The sequence below is a fragment of the Lathyrus oleraceus genome, chromosome 4 (genome assembly GCF_024323335.1).
Source record: "Lathyrus oleraceus cultivar Zhongwan6 chromosome 4, CAAS_Psat_ZW6_1.0, whole genome shotgun sequence".
NCBI classification, from domain to species: Eukaryota; Viridiplantae; Streptophyta; class Magnoliopsida; order Fabales; family Fabaceae; genus Lathyrus; species Lathyrus oleraceus.
Window position 1 is genome coordinate 118270966 of NC_066582.1, and position 16117 is coordinate 118287082.

General features: G+C 36.4%; 2 protein-coding genes across 2 annotated transcripts; one reads left to right on the forward strand and one right to left on the reverse strand.

The window, feature by feature from the left end:
• The first annotated feature begins 1061 nt into the window (after positions 1-1061).
• Positions 1062-7428, forward strand: LOC127073895 (protease Do-like 9). The gene is made up of 9 exons (XM_051015140.1): positions 1062-1831; positions 4306-4505; positions 4600-4780; positions 4903-5094; positions 5736-5968; positions 6498-6599; positions 6690-6740; positions 6847-6951; positions 7043-7428. Exons 1-9 carry the CDS (start codon positions 1243-1245, stop codon positions 7139-7141), a joined length of 1752 nt encoding a protein of 583 aa, XP_050871097.1. The 5' UTR covers positions 1062-1242; the 3' UTR covers positions 7142-7428.
• Positions 7429-7466: 38 nt separating this feature from the next.
• LOC127073896 (WAT1-related protein At5g40240) lies at positions 7467-9688 on the reverse strand. Its single transcript, XM_051015141.1, has 7 exons — positions 9596-9688; positions 9165-9466; positions 8851-8967; positions 8544-8784; positions 8307-8465; positions 8063-8214; positions 7467-7901 (listed from the first exon to the last, which is right to left on the reverse strand). The coding sequence occupies exons 1-7, from the start codon at positions 9650-9652 to the stop codon at positions 7757-7759; spliced, it is 1173 nt and encodes a 390-aa protein (XP_050871098.1). The 5' UTR covers positions 9653-9688; the 3' UTR covers positions 7467-7756.
• Positions 9689-16117: the final 6429 nt, after the last annotated feature.

The following is a 16117-nucleotide window of genomic DNA, read 5'->3' on the forward strand; positions in this document are numbered from 1 at the left end:
ACTAGTGCTCTCTTTTTCTTCTACTCTTTTCTCAACTGATTTTTTAGGACTTTCTACTGGAACCCCACTTCTCTCAGGACTTTCTACTAACATTTTGCTTCTAGTGACAATAACATTTACATGTCCTATAAGATCTTGCTCGGTTTGCTTTGAAAAGGATTATTGAGGAACAAATGTTGATGCTTGTTATTATGTTATTGATGAGATTTAAGTCTGAAGCATTTTGTTATGGGTGATCATTGATTTTACCTTAGATGTCAATTGCCTTAGTACCTCATTTGTATGGAGGTTTTGATTCCTAAAGTCGTCATTCTGTCGAGTTTGTACCGTCAAAAAACTCTCCATCATGATCTCTAAGTTTGACTTTCTAGGTGTTGTGCTTTGTGGGATCCCACCTGGTCTCAAAGAGATTTGATTATTTTTGTAAGAGAAGTTGGGGTGGTCTCGTCACCCAAGATTATAGATATTCGAGTACGATTTCTTATAGACATAAAATGACATATGTCTATATAGACATAAAATAAACTCACCATTTCTTCTTTTTTATTTTTATTTTCTATGAAGATTTGATTCATGAAAAAAAAATTAACATGAATTTGTGATTTTTTTTTAGAAAAGATTAACCTGAGTTTTGGAAGGAAGAAGATAAGAATAAGTCAATTATGAATGATATGAAAATTATTTTTTCCAATTTAAATCACACCACACCATCAATTTAAATGCCATGTAAAATGACGTTTAAATAGGATGGAGACTAAAATAAAAAGAAAAAGAAAAATTAAAAAGGAACCAAAATCTCAAATTTTAAAATAAAAATGATAAAGAAAAAAAAATTAAAATTCCAAAATTACAATTAAATTTTATTATATTATTAAAAATTAATTAATATACATAATCAATATAAAAAAATTTATACTACGAATTCATTTTTCATCGTCCGATTATATTACCTTACAAGTGATTAAAATAATTTTTTTTTTTTTTAAGTGTGACAGTTTAATTTTCACTCTAAATATATTTCAATTAAACTCTTATTATTATTATTATATAGAAAAGATAAGAAGACAAAAGTTTGATTTGGGTTTGCAGTTCCCTCCTCGTTTCCCATTTTCTCCTTTCGCGACTCTTCTTAACCATCTATGTTTCTTTAACTGTCGATCAACCTTTCATATACATTCTCTTCTAATCGGTTCCATTATTTTCATTTCAACAAAAAAAAAATACTAACACACTCGAACAAAAATGGGCGACAACAAACGCAAGAGAGGTCGCAAACCTAAAACCCCCTCCCCTGAAACCCTAGACACCCCCTCCACCGCCCTTACCACCACAGTCGCCACTAACCCATCCCCATCTATCATGGACGACGACTTCTCTGTCGGAAACGTTGAACTCATCGACAACAGCGCCTCTTCCCATCTCGGTCGCCGCCGTGGCCGCCCCAAAAAACTCCCCACAAATCCCGACAAGCCACCCACTGGCCGCCGCCCTGCACGCACGGTAGACAGCAACGGTGCTGTCCCGGTCGATGTTGGAGTCGCTACTGCCATAGATGCGGACCCTATATGGGAGAGTATCTCGGCTAGGGTGTTGCCTTCTATGGATTCGGTGGTGAAAGTGTTCTGTGTCCACACAGAGCCGAACTTTTCGTTACCATGGCAGAGGAAGAGACAGTATAGCTCCAGTAGCAGTGGGTTTGTCATAAGTGGGAAGAGGGTTCTCACCAATGCGCATTCCGTCGAGCATTACACTCAGGTCAAGCTCAAGAAACGTGGCTCTGACACTAAGTACTTGGCTACTGTTCTTGCCATTGGAACCGAGTGTGATATTGGTAACTAACTTTTATCAATCTATTATTTACAATTTTGCACTTTGATTTTTGTTTATGCCTGTCAAATTGGAAAGTGTATTAATGTTGGTAAAGAAACTTAGCTCTGTATTTGTGATTCATGGCATTGGGATACCCTATCTTCTGAGAATAGTGCATGGTAGGTTTTGGGAAGGCAAGACTGATTTGAGGTTCCTTTTTTATTAATCATTGCATGATTGTTGCTTGCAAACATTTTTAATTTTATGCGCCTTGATTTGTTCATAAAGACCAACCATTCTGTTTATGATTTGTACAAGATGATTAGAATTCAGACATGATTCACTAACTTGAATTGAAGATTGTAAAACTGAAGAATAGAGGAGAAACTTTGTAAGACAATAATACGTGAAGAGTACCTGCATATATTAGTTCTTGTACAAATGGGATTAGAATATCTACATATATTTTATCCACAATTCTATTCGTTACAGACTGATAAGTTGAATTTACCAAATGAATGGAATATAGTTAAAAAGTGGTTTATTGATATTGGAAGATATATTGTATGAAACTAGTAAACAGTTATGAAACCATTAATCATAAAATTAAACAATAATGGTGATATGAATAGTTTGTGTGGATTCTTCTCTTCTCACCATATGCTATGGCTTTTAGCTCTGTAAGAAGATTATTATGGTATGAATCTTTGCAAGGGATGAGTCATATGTTTAGATGCTGTAGAATATTTTTTTAAACCTGTGGTCACAGCAAGAAGTAAACTTTTCCTTGACAGAGGCCCTCCTAGACCAACACATATTTGACTTAAAATTGATATCTTGTTTATTCTAATACCAGTCTTCCTTTTTAAAGACTATAAGTTATGAAGAAATCCTATTCAAACTACTGTTGATAAGGTTTCTCTTATGTAGAAATTTATCAGGTTAAAGAAATAAAAACCAAAATTATAACTGATAAGAATCCTGTTATATACAATCTTACCGTGATATAGAAACTTTAATTTCAAAATTTAAAAGAGATAAAGTATTCCCAATCAGCAACCTAATTAACAAGAGTTTTAAAAGCTGAAATATTCCAAATCAGTAATTCAAGATATAAGATACTGCCTTCTCTCTTGGTGCTATGTCCTATATGATATCATATCATGTTAATTTTGTGATATAGTGGTGTAGCATTGCACTCTGACTTGTGACAGGTTACATTGTGTTTTTATGTCTTGCATGTTGTTTTGTGGTTTGAGACTAAAATTATAATTACAATTTTTCAAATCACTATTGCATCATGGAGGTTAAAGCCCCATTTTCTCCATATTTTTTACCTTAATTTTTAATTTTTTGTCAATCCCGGGACGTTTGGCATAAATGTTATGGATACCATTCATGTATGAAGCATGTCTTTGATCTTTTTGGTCATCCTCACATGCTTGTGCCCTCTACCGGTCTACTTTACTTGCTACAAATCTACATATCTCTCTATATGCCCATACCACCTAAGCCTATTTCCACCATCTTTTCTACTATAAGTATCTTTTCTACTATAGGTGTTATCCCAACTCTCTTTCTAATGTTGTCACTTCTAATCCTATCTTGTCTTGTCTTATCACACATCTAACACAACATCCTCATCTCTGCGACACTTAATTTATTTTCATGTTGGTTCTTATGTTGTCAGTAGCGTGCTATAGAGGTGCTATAGTAGAACAGCGTTGCGGTGGTAGGGTTCGGTACAATGCTTTTCGTCTGCGAACCATGTCAACATGAGCGGGTGTAGCCGCCACTATTTCCGCCCAATCCGCCATCTCAGCCACTATTAGGGTTACAGGGGAAAATCTCAAAGCCTTTTTTCTAGCCCATCTCTTTTTTTAAGGGATCAACAACATAGCTTGGTTATTTACATCCCAAGATTCTGTCCTAGACTAACACATATTTTACTAAAAATTGATTTCTTGTTTATTCTAATACCAGTCTTCCTTTTTAAAGGCTAAGTAATGAATAAATCCAGTTCAGACTACTGTTGATAAGATTACTTTGCCTCTTTGAATTTTTTTAACCTTTGTCAATCCCCGGTCATTTGGCATAAAATTTTAGGAAACACTCCTCTGTCATTTCTGACCATCGTTCATGTATGGTACAAGCCTTTGTTCATTTTGGTCATCCTTTGAGGCTTGTGCCCTCTATCGGTTGCTGGCCATTTTTGGAAGATTTTGGCCCCCCACTTGTTGGTGTTCATTACTTTAATTCTGAGCACTTATATGCATTATATTATGTTCATATGATGGATCTATTATCTTTGTTATAGCAGCCATCTTGTTAGCAACTATTACAATAATGTTTTGTGGTTTACCACACCATGGGCCCATGCTGCTATCCCAAATTGGTGACTGCAATTTATAATAGATTTAGGTGGGGAGTTTTAGGGAATTTTGTTGATCTTTAATATGAATTCTTATTAATGCATGCGGTCCTTTACATTTGCAGCCATGCTTACCGTTGATGATGATGAGTTCTGGCAAGGTATGTCACCTGTGGAGTTTGGGGATTTGCCTACCCTTCAAGATGCAGTAACTGTTGTGGGCTACCCAATTGGAGGAGACACTATCTCTGTGACCAGTGGTGTTGTATCACGTATTGAGATTTTATCTTACGTCCATGGTTCCACCGAACTTCTAGGTTTACAGGTTCGAATTATTGATCGTCCACTTTCATCATTTAGTGATGGTTCATTTAATGTAGCCTGGTTTTCCTTCATCAATTTTGTTATATTTTTTGCAGATAGATGCTGCTATAAATTCTGGAAATTCTGGCGGACCTGCATTTAATGGTAAAGGAAACTGTGTAGGGATAGCATTTCAGTCTCTCAAACATGAAGATGTGGAGAATATAGGTTATGTTATTCCAACGCCAGTAATCACGCATTTCATCCAGGATTATGAGAAGAATAAAGGATATACTGGTAATGTGGTTGCCGTGAACTAAGATGTAGATTTTACTTTTAAAACTTTAGCTGAGCATCGTAAAATCTAAATATTGAAATTTTATTTGCTTAGACCAAAATTTCTTAATCTTCTGTTATAGGGTTCCCTATTCTTGGGGTTGAGTGGCAGAAAATGGAAAATCCCGATCTACGAATGGCAATGGGCATGAAATCTAATCAGAAAGGTGTGCGCATTAGAAGAATTGATCCTACTTCTCCTGAATCCAAGGTTTTGAAACCGTCAGATGTTATCCTTAGCTTTGATGGGGTTGATATTGCCAATGACGGAACAGGTGATTTTTATTCTTCAGTTTCGTCATACATTTATGCACGCTGTGCAATTTATATTTGTTTAGCTTGCTACTAAAAGCCTTCTGGGAGGACTTACCGGCTCATATTTGACATCGACTATAGTAGGAGAAAACAGTGTTAAACTTATACCTCTTTTATAAATTCATTCAGCATGCCAGAGCTCATCAATTTGTTGTATGAATTTGGATCCTTTGCATAAGCTATAAATTTTGTGAATAAGTGCATTGTAAAAGATCTTTAATACCTAGAAACCACACTCAACAAACAATTTGTATAAAATCAGTGGAATCTATTTCTCTCCAGTCTCCAAACCTGTCTATATTTAGCACTTGCTATTTGGATTAGTACTATGCCACAGCTTTGGTATGTTCTACTAATTTCAGTTTAGTCATGAACAAGAGGAGACACAACTCTGGCATTGCTCATTAGTCAAAATACATTACTCAACCACTCCTAGATCTCATTGTGCCAGCTTAACTATGAAGTCCTTGCCTATAGTGTTCTCTGTTTTTTCTTATGCTTGGTGAATTAACCAGCTTTGCTGTGGCCAACATGGAATATATACATGGTTTGCGTTTAGTAGTGTTTAATAAAGCTTTGTACTCCTGGTGTTATTTTTCAGTTCCATTTCGCCATGGAGAGCGCATTGGTTTTAGTTATCTCATATCACAGAAATATACCGGTGATGATGCAGCAATCAAAGTATTGCGGAATTCAAATGTTCTCAAATTCAATATTAAACTTGATGGTCACAGAAGGCTTATTCCAGCACACAGCAAGGGCAAGCCTCCCTCATATTATATTATTGCAGGATTTGTTTTTTCAACGGTTTCGGTTCCTTATCTTCGTTCTGAGGTTTGTGGTACTATTAGTTTTTCTTAGAACTTGGGTTATGTCTTACTCAACCTCACTCAATATGCTTGTTAGAAGTTGGGGTCGTTCTAAGGTGTTGTGATAATAGCAGTATATAGTCCTTGTAGTTTGTAGCTTTATATTTAACTCAAGTCAATAGTGGCCAATTGCGGGATAGTGGAGCATAGGCCGGCCGCAATGGGAAGAGCCTTAGCGGTGCAGAACACTATAGTGGTCGCTATAGGGTAAATAGCGTGTAGCGGAGGCGGAGCGGTTCCCGGCCAGGAGCGGTTTCTTGCCCGCGATCCTTCCCCTCTGAAAAAACGAAATTACCCCTTAAATTTAAAACAATTTAAGGGTAGTTTTGGGTTAATTAATGAATTTACTATACTTTTAGCGAAATTTAAAACCAAATTACCCCTACTTTGATTTTACTATACTTTTATAGTTAATTTGTAAATTCATTAATACAAATTTGCTAAGCTTTCTTGTGGATCCATCCGTTTCCAACTTAATTTTTCATTATAAACAGTATGGAAAAGATTATGAGTATGAAGCTCCAGTCAAGATTTTGGATAAACTGCTGTATGCAATGCCACAATCACCAGATGAACAACTTGTTGTGATTTCTCAGGTACACTTCTTCTGTTAGTCTCTTTGACCTTCTCAAGTCTGATTATCTTGAATACCTTCTCAAGTCTGATCATCTCTTTGACACGTTTAGGTGCTGGTGGCTGATATCAACATCGGATATGAAGAAATAGTTAATACCCAGGTTGATAATGACATTGTTTCGTGTTTCTGCTTTTCTTGTTGAACCTGATAACTCTATTGGCTTAACCACTTTATTATTCACTGCTTTCTACTCTGTATTTCTGAAGGTCGTTGCTTTTAATGGTAAACCTGTGAAAAATCTCAAGAGCTTGGCTGCTATGGTTGAGAGCTGTGATGATGAGTATCTAAAATTTGATTTAGATTATGAACAGGTCCGTCTTTATTTCTCAATCTGTCTTGTGTGCTCATGGAAAATGGCTTTAAGTAACTCTTATTAACTAGTCATCTTCATCTTCTATGCAGATAGTAGTCCTTCGCACGGAAACTGCAAAAGCTGCCACACTAGATATTCTTGCAACACATTGCATCCCATCAGCAATGTCTGATGATCTCAAGTCATAGTCTTGTACATTGCATCTAGGTTGCTGATGTTTCATGCAGAGTACTGGTTAAAAGATGCAGACGTGTAGGCTTGACTTAATTTTTTGTTAGATTTATCCCTCCATGTTATTGGGAGCTGCAGAATGCTTATTTTAGTTGTATGTACTAATGCCCTCTTGGAAATGATGAGTCCACTTTTTGAAAAGGATGATAGATAGCTAAGCCGGATCTATGATTGTCTTTAATTGAAATTGGTGTTTTTTTTAGTAATTTTGAAGGTACTGAGTAAATGTGAAGAGGTTTCATTACTTTCGCACCTTTTAGACGAGTTACAAAAACAAAGCTATACTCCTGAAAATTGAAATGCTTTCATTGCCAATGGATGCTGTCTCGAATAAATTGACAAAAATGAATTATGGCATGCATGTTTCCACACAAATTGACTAAAATGAACTATAGAATGTTTGTTTCCACGCGTTGGCAAAAATGTATTATAGCATGTCTGTTTCCATGGTGTGGATGTGAATGCACTATTATTGAACTCTACAAGGTATAAATTTTGTCCATTGGTTTTCTAACTGATTTTATATTTTACACACCCTTAATAGACTGTAGTCGTTGGTTGTATGCTTGCTTTCACCGAGACTCTAGTAGAGGACTTTCTTCGGCAGATGAGGATGATGATGATCCATTAACTTCTAGGCCATTCACATTTCCCTCTTTTGATTGTGCCCACATAACTGTGTAAAATCCAATGGCGATTACCACTGCTCCCATGATACTAGAAGAAGTGTCAACAACAAAACAAAACCAATTAAGAACAAGATGTTAGTAAAATTTACAGATGTTTAAGTGAAATGATTATTACATTGAAATTTCAAATATTACAACAACAAAGAATAAGTTAAGCATAGCAAATGATATATTTCAAATGAGAGTTACCTGCCAACGTGAAGTGTTTCACCAAGGAAGGCAGCACTCATAAAAGCAGCAATGGCAATTCCAACTGGTTTGAACATGGAAACAAACACAGGCCCTTTCCTATCTATGCACCAAGTCAGTACAGAAAATGTTACCACACTTCCAAAAACAGCCTGCAATATTGTTTTCACATAGAAGAATGAGCATTGCTATAAAGCCATGTATGATTTACAATTTCATATATTGGTTGCTACTACTTGCTTACTGAATATATTATAGAGATAAGCTCAATGCCAGCACTAGGATTCCAAGCATTTCGATCTTTGACTGCAATTAGAGAAAGTACTGCACATTGGACTGTTCCAAACAGGCAATAGAATGCTACTATGGTCAACTGAGATGGATATCCTCTAAGAATTGCTGCCTGCAAATATTCTCATACATCATCATCATCGCCAGAACCTAAGACCTTTGCACCAATTGATTTGTCTAAATATCTCACCTGAGCAATATTCCATACGGAAAGAGAGAAAGAGGCAGTGAATAGAAAGAGACCTCCAATGACCCAGTTACCGGTTTCTTCAAAAAGAGACTGAAATTGTTGCGATGTCGAGGGTTGAGTTTGAAAGCTGCGAATGGGAGCGCCTCTGTAAAGGGTGACTAGCAATGCTCCTGAGATAGACAGTACTGTCCCCACCATTTTGGCTTGGCTTATTGAGCTTCCAACATCCAACTTCTCCATCCTACAATTATTGTGCATAGTTATAAGTTTGCAGTAGAATCTCTAAACAAGAAGCACCCCTAATTACCTGAAGATGATTGCTAGAACAAAAGTGATTGCTGGAGTCAAGTTGCTCATAGCAGATCCAAGGGTGGGAGAGCTGTAGTTTATGCCAGTGAATACACAATTCTGCATTATAGTTATGCTGCAAATCACCAAATCCCAATCAATCATCAACATTCAATACTTTTTTAATCTCATAAAGGAATATAATTTATAAAACAATCCCCCACCACAAATGTTCAAGCATCAGCCATATCTCACCGCAATTTCAATAAATACGACGAAACTCACTTCGATCGCGACGGAAAACCTCGAACAATACAACTAATGTAAACATACCCGACAAGGCCGAGGAGGAAGAATTTGGCTAGAAGTGAGAAAGACAGTGGTGGTCTTGTTGTCCTGTTGATGAGGAAAGAGGAAGGGATGAGGATGAAAGTGGCAAGAGCATTGGAGTAAAGAACAAACACAAAGTGATTCATTCCTCTTGTGGACATAGCTGCTTTACACAATGTGGTCATCCCAACATCAAGAATCTCGACAATCACCATTGCTGCAAATGGAATACATTCCAACAAATAGCGTTTCAGTTCCATTTCAATATGACTCTGTCTTTTCTTCACTATGGCTCTCAGACAGTGCTGTAAGAAGGAAAGGAAGATCATTTTGCCACCTAACTTTATAGATATGAAATTATTGAAAGCATGTAAGGCTCATTACATTATTGAATACAAATTTAACCAATTAAAAAAAGGCAACGAAATTCTCACATGTTCAATTCTAAAGATTATTTTGAAAATGTGAAGCGTCAAGTCAATCTTATTCATAATTAAGTTTCAAGTGTCGAACCTTAAGATTTAATTTAGTTAATAGTGTTGAGATTGTTATGCCTCGCATTTTATGTGATTATTATTCATGTTTGATAACATGATATTTTATTTATATTTTTGTGAAGTAATTTATTGGATGAAATTTACCTTTAAAGATAAATTAGTGGAATGTCGTGGATTCGAACTCGTGCGTGTCTTTATATTTGATGTTCATACACAACTATCAACTGAGTTGACTTAACGAAACTCATACTATTTCATTTGTGTTTGAGTTTATAGTCAAAATAAATATTCACTCTTTAATTTGAGTGCATCATGATTTTAGTTGCAAGAGAGATGTCATGATCTTTTCGCTATGTTTCCTGAATCATTCAGAGACAAAGTGCGCATGGTATAAAAAGGAAATCATATAGAGTAGAATTTAAGGATATTTGTTTTGATTTTTTTTTTAAAAGTAATTTTATAATATCACATATTTATGTTTAACAAATTATAATTTTCTTTTATAAAAATATTGTAGTGATATATTTGTAAAATATTCGGATGAGTGAAACAATGGCATGTTCATGTTGGGCGCCCGCCTAAGGGACGACGACGCCTATGCATGACTTACACTAGCTAAAATAGGTCGCTATGATAGAAAAGCGGGAATGGTGACGTGTATACAATCTATAACCACGTATAGAAGAAGGCATGACTATGATGCTCTAAGAAGTAGGCAATCAACAAGTTATCTGGTCAAGATGGGAGGGTTACTACTTCTTAGGAGTTCCCCTAAATTCACACCCACGAGCCCCTTATAAATACTCACCCTTATGGTGGAAGAGGGAATCATATATTCACCAAAGAATATCCATGTAACATAGTTTTTCACCCTCGTGAGCTTGCTCTAACTCCACAGAAAAAATCTCTAAAACATGGCTCCCTAACCTCGTAAGCTTGCCCTAACATCCAGAAACACTAAAGCCTCTGGAAACTCCTACCAGCGTAGGGTTGCTACGCATCTGTACTTTTTTTTAGCAAGTACAATGGCGCCCCAGTAAAACTAACATGGGCTACACCTTCCATTGTTACCATCACTTTGACAATTACCAAAGTCATCACTCATATTTTTAACTTTTCCCAATCATGGTTGCTAGGAGGACACAATCCCCCCATAATAGGAACTAGAGGTTGCAGCGGTCCTAACGCCATGGCGGAGATGCGCGTCACCATGGACGAGTTGTGTCGTCAAAATCAAACTTTTGAGGACAACGCACTTAACATTCAACAACGCCAACAAAAGGCTACCTCCACAAAGGATATATAAATGCTGGATCCCGAACCCCTCTTTGACGAGATATGAGAAGCACTTGTTTTTGAAGGTTTTAAGCCTCCTTCCTTGGCGAAGTTCGATGAGCGTAAAGATCCTTACGAGCATGCCACATCCATCAACACGCAGATGATCATCATCGGAGTGTCTAATTCTCTAAAATGCAAGCTTTTATTTGGAACTTTCATGGATGCATCTCTACCATAGAACGTTGATATACCCCGAGCTTCCATTGCCAACTATCAGACTCTGGTGAAGGAACTCATGCATCCGTTTACAATAATTCGACATATAAAGGTGTCTGCCACCAGCCGGTTTAACATTTGGCAAGACCCTTGAGAGTCAATGAGGCAATACCTTTCTCATTTCAACAAAGCGACTTAAAAAGTCATCCACCCAAACCAAGAAATTTTGTAGAAGCATTTTAGAATGGTCTCAAAGCAAGGCACTTCAACGAGTCCCTCGCCCAAAGTCCAACCTATTCATTATTAGAGATCATCATAATGGCAGAGGGTTATATAAAGGGCAAGGATAGTCATTATGAGAAGAAGGCTCGTGACATGAAAGAGCGCATTCCTAACGCCGAAGGCTCATAACATCCATGGAAGAACAACTATACCTTTCTCGTCATGGACTAGACAACCTTTAAGCGACGTGTAAAAGCCATGGGGAGCTTCAAACCTCTTAACACTCGCCGCAAGCAGATATGACAGGAAGTCCTCCATTTACATGACACCCTTACGACTTCAGCTCCAAAGGCGAATCTTATGAGATATAAACCTGGAAGATGGTGTAAGTTCAATAAAGTTAAGGGACATCACATAAAATATTTCTACGAGCTTAAAAAAGAGATAAAACGCCTTATCCAGGAGGACCACCTAAAGAAATATGTCAGCCAAAGGCTAGATGGGGCCGACTCTTGTGGGCATAACGATGTTGGAAGCTCGAATCCTATAAAAGGAAATGAGTTATGCAAATAATAAGGAGATAAGACTGTGTGTCACACCCTAAATACTATTGAATGAGGACTTCTTAGGGGAATAGATACCAGTTCCCCGACAAAGATATACTCGCCAGATATTAACTATAGACAATCTACCCACAGATTTGGAGATATGAGACACCAAAACACAAAGGTTAAGATCTCTTTTTTAGAAAAAGATGTATCAAACATTCATCCATACAATGGCGACCATATGGTCATTACGGTGAGGTGCGATGACTGGGAAATTAGAAGAGTATTTATAGATCAAGGAAGCTCCATAGATATCCTCTACTAAGATGCATTTGAGAGGCTTAACCTCAACCTAGATGATCAAAAAGCCTTCAAAGGGTCACTAGTTGGATTTTTCGGGGAGTAAGTACAAGTCAAGAGCTATATAACTTTAAAGACCGCCTCAAGGTGGGGGAACAAGCCAAGTCGTTCAAGACCGACTATTTGGTTATAGATATCCCATCTTCATATAAGACGATCATAAGGAAAACAACTTTTAATCAATTGGGCGCCGCCTTGTCTACTTTATATTTGTGCATGAAATATCTGTTCTCTGGCGGGTGGCTTGAAGTCATCCAAGGAGATCAAGAAATTGCCAAGAAATGTTACATGGAAAGTCTAAAGCTGAAAAGTGTCTAAACTCTAGGCGTGAACACCAAAAGCATGAGCCAGAGGATCAAGCCACTAGAAGCAGCTCAGAAAGAAGGAGAGGCTCCCCTCAAAAGGGAGAGAATATAAGAGGATGAAATCCCAACTGAATGTTTCCGAAATACTTTCATTTTACCGTTGTTTGTTTTATTTGTTATTGTTTTAGTTTAAGGCGAGTATCATACATCTGATGTTTGTAATGATACATTATCTTTATGGGGAATCACTTTTTTCCCTTGCCTATCGTGTGAGGGGAAAAGGTTTTTAATGAGGCTCCTCATTTTTTTATTTTTAATTATTTGCATTATCGTCTCCCCTTCTTTGTAGGAAACTAGAGGAAAGATATTTGTCTGAAACCTCCCCTTGAAGGATATAAAATATTGGATCCTCGTGGAGGAATCCTTGCCGTCCTCAGAGGTGATAAATCACAGAACCCTCATTAAGGAATCCTTGTTGTCCTTGGAGGCGATAAAATATTAGATCCCCATGGAAGAATCCTTATCTCCCTTGGAGGCAGTAAAATGTTGGACCCTCATAGAGGAATCTTTGTCGCCCTTAGAGGCGATAAAATGTATGGCCCTCATGGAGGAATCATTTCCGCCCTTGGAGGCAATAAAATGCTAGATACTCATGGAGGAATCCTTGCTGCCCTTGAGGCAATATGATGACATTTTGTTATTGTAGGTCATTTAGTAAGAAAAATCGGGCAAACTAGACTAAAAATGAGCAAGTTAGAAGCAAAAGTGCGGGAAAAGCATGGAAACGTCACAAAGGGTTAATAGTTTGACTTAGTGTTAAAATTGGTGAAAAAATGAGCAAAAACACGCTAGTTAACTCTGGAATTCGTGCACCCGCGCCTCATCCTAACGTGATCGCGTTGTTGATATGATTTCTCAATACGGCGTTGCGCCTCAGCGCGGCTGCGTTCATACACTTACCTGACACACTTTTTACTGGCTTGAAAAGGAAAAATAGGAGAAGAAAAAGGGGTCTAATTCGCTAGAGAGAAAAGTGACGTATTTGGGAGATTTTAATGCTTTTGAAGGCCATTGGAGAGCTTTTTCTTTGGTGATTCTTCATGCTCTTCGAATATGCACTTATGGTATTAATTAATTTCAACACGAGTAGCTAGATTCCTCTTAGGTTATGTGTTATTTGACAATGAGACTATTTTTATTGGATTGGGACATATGATTGAATGATGTCAATGTAATTTTTTTGACTCTTTATTATTACTCAGTTATTGATTGTGCTCATTGCCTATTGTTTGTTACGACATTCTATTTGATTTTAATAAGTTGTTACTACTAGCCATATGGCTATTTATCTAACATACTTTAACTATTGAATTTGCTAATTAAATTACTAGGGATAGTATAATTAGGAATTGTAACTTACGGATTAACGCGTCTTAGTGCCTAATTTGACGAGACAATTGGCCTAAGGGATCAGGGAGTTGACGCCTATATTAGTGAGCTACACACCAAGGGATTAAGTGTAGTGGTAGAGTTAGTATACCGTGTAACTTTGTAGTTATTGTTTGTTAACACGTATTTTATCAATCAAGTATCAATAGGGGATTCTAATGATAAGACGTGCCCCTTTATAATCATTGTTATAAAAACTTATCTTTTGCATTTTCGAGAAAAATAACCTAAAAAACCCCAGTTTACTATTTTTAATTACACCGCACAAGGTACCTTGTTCTAAGTTTGCAATCCATGTGGAGACTAATTTATTTTTATTACTTCGATAATGACACTAGTACACTTACTAGTAAATTATCCATCAAGTTTTTAGTGTCGTTGTCGGGGATTATTGATGATTTTAACAAGGCATAATGTGTGACTTATTTTATTTTAGATTGTTTATTTTAAATTCGGAGTTATCGTTCTATTAATTTATGTTTTATAATTTTGCCTTTTGTTTTTACCTTGTTTTATGTTGAATAGTGCTACTAAGGTATTATTTTCGGTGTTTATGTGAGGTTCGAATTCGACGCTTTTACCATTGAATCACGAGCTACAGAGAACCTCACGATCACTCTGTAAAGCAAAGATTGAAGCTTTGTTAGTAGCTGAACAACAAACAGAGGAACCAATAATGGAAAATCTATCGCACCAGACATTTGGGGATTACTGTAGATGGACAGATGATGGTCAATTCTCACTGGGATTCCAACCGACAAATTCAATGAGTTTTGATATCAAGAATTTTGTGTTGCTGACACGCTGCAAGTACACAGTTGTGCAAAGTAGTAAAAGATTATTGAACCACAAGGACCAATGGATTGAGTACCGAACTCTGTTTTATCGTTGTATATCTAGAGTAACAAAAAATTATAGTTTTGTAAAAAATCTTAAATAATAAGCACTTTTGAGAAAACAACTTAAATAAAAATCACTTAAAATACTATGTGACAAACATGACTTATGGTTCACATCCCACTCTGACAAACTCATATGATCTGTTCACTTTTTATTACAAGAATTCTGACATGGTTCTAAGAAATAGATAAATATGGAGAACGCCTACTTTCGTCACCATGTTGTCCTTTCTGAGGCAAATAATTTATCTACTTTCGCATGGCCGAATTATTCATAAACGACTCTATTCTTTGCGCAACTATAAAAGATGGAACATTTCTCAATCTCATATGAGCATTTTCATTATATCAGATTTAACTATTTAAAAACCCGCTCTCGGGTACCGATGCATATTGTAACAACCCAATTTTAGTAATTATTTCTTATATTATTATTACTATATTTTATTTTATTTATTTGGAGTGTTAAGTAATTAATTGGTTGTTAGGTAGTATAATAATTGATTATATTAATTAATTGGTGTGTTAATTAATTATTTAGTTGATATGAGATATAATTAAATAATGGAATTAATTAACTTGGTGTGTATATTGAGTTGGTTTAATTTATTTGAATTAAATAGAGATATTTAAATATTAGGTCTTATTGGGCCTATTAATTAAATTAGAGGTATCATGCTTTAAGCCCAATTAGAATACTAGCATATAAGAGGCGAGGAGAGTGAGAATTATGATTCATTTGATCATTTGACAACAATAGAGAAAGAGAAGAGGAAAAGTAAGGAGAAGATGGGAAGAACAAGAGAGAAGCTAGGGTTTTCAGAAAATTGAAGAGGTAAGGGGGAGAATCCTTATTACTATGGGTTAGTATAATTGGGGCAATGGGTAGAAATATGTTTAGGTTGAAATCCCTAAATTGCATGGTTTTGGAATTGTTAGGTCTTGATGAATATTCTCGATTTATGGTGATTTGATTGTGTTAAAACTGTAAATTAATGTTATATACTTAGAGTATTGTATGAGTCATAACTTTCTGAACGTTTGGCTTTTTACGGAATCGAAATCGGAGGTCCGAAAGTCCTACAACGATGAAAAACGCAGAAAATTCTACATTCTGTTTTACGTTAACCGGTTACCCACCGAGAGTTAACCGGTTACTTGCTTAAAAATCTGCACAAGAAG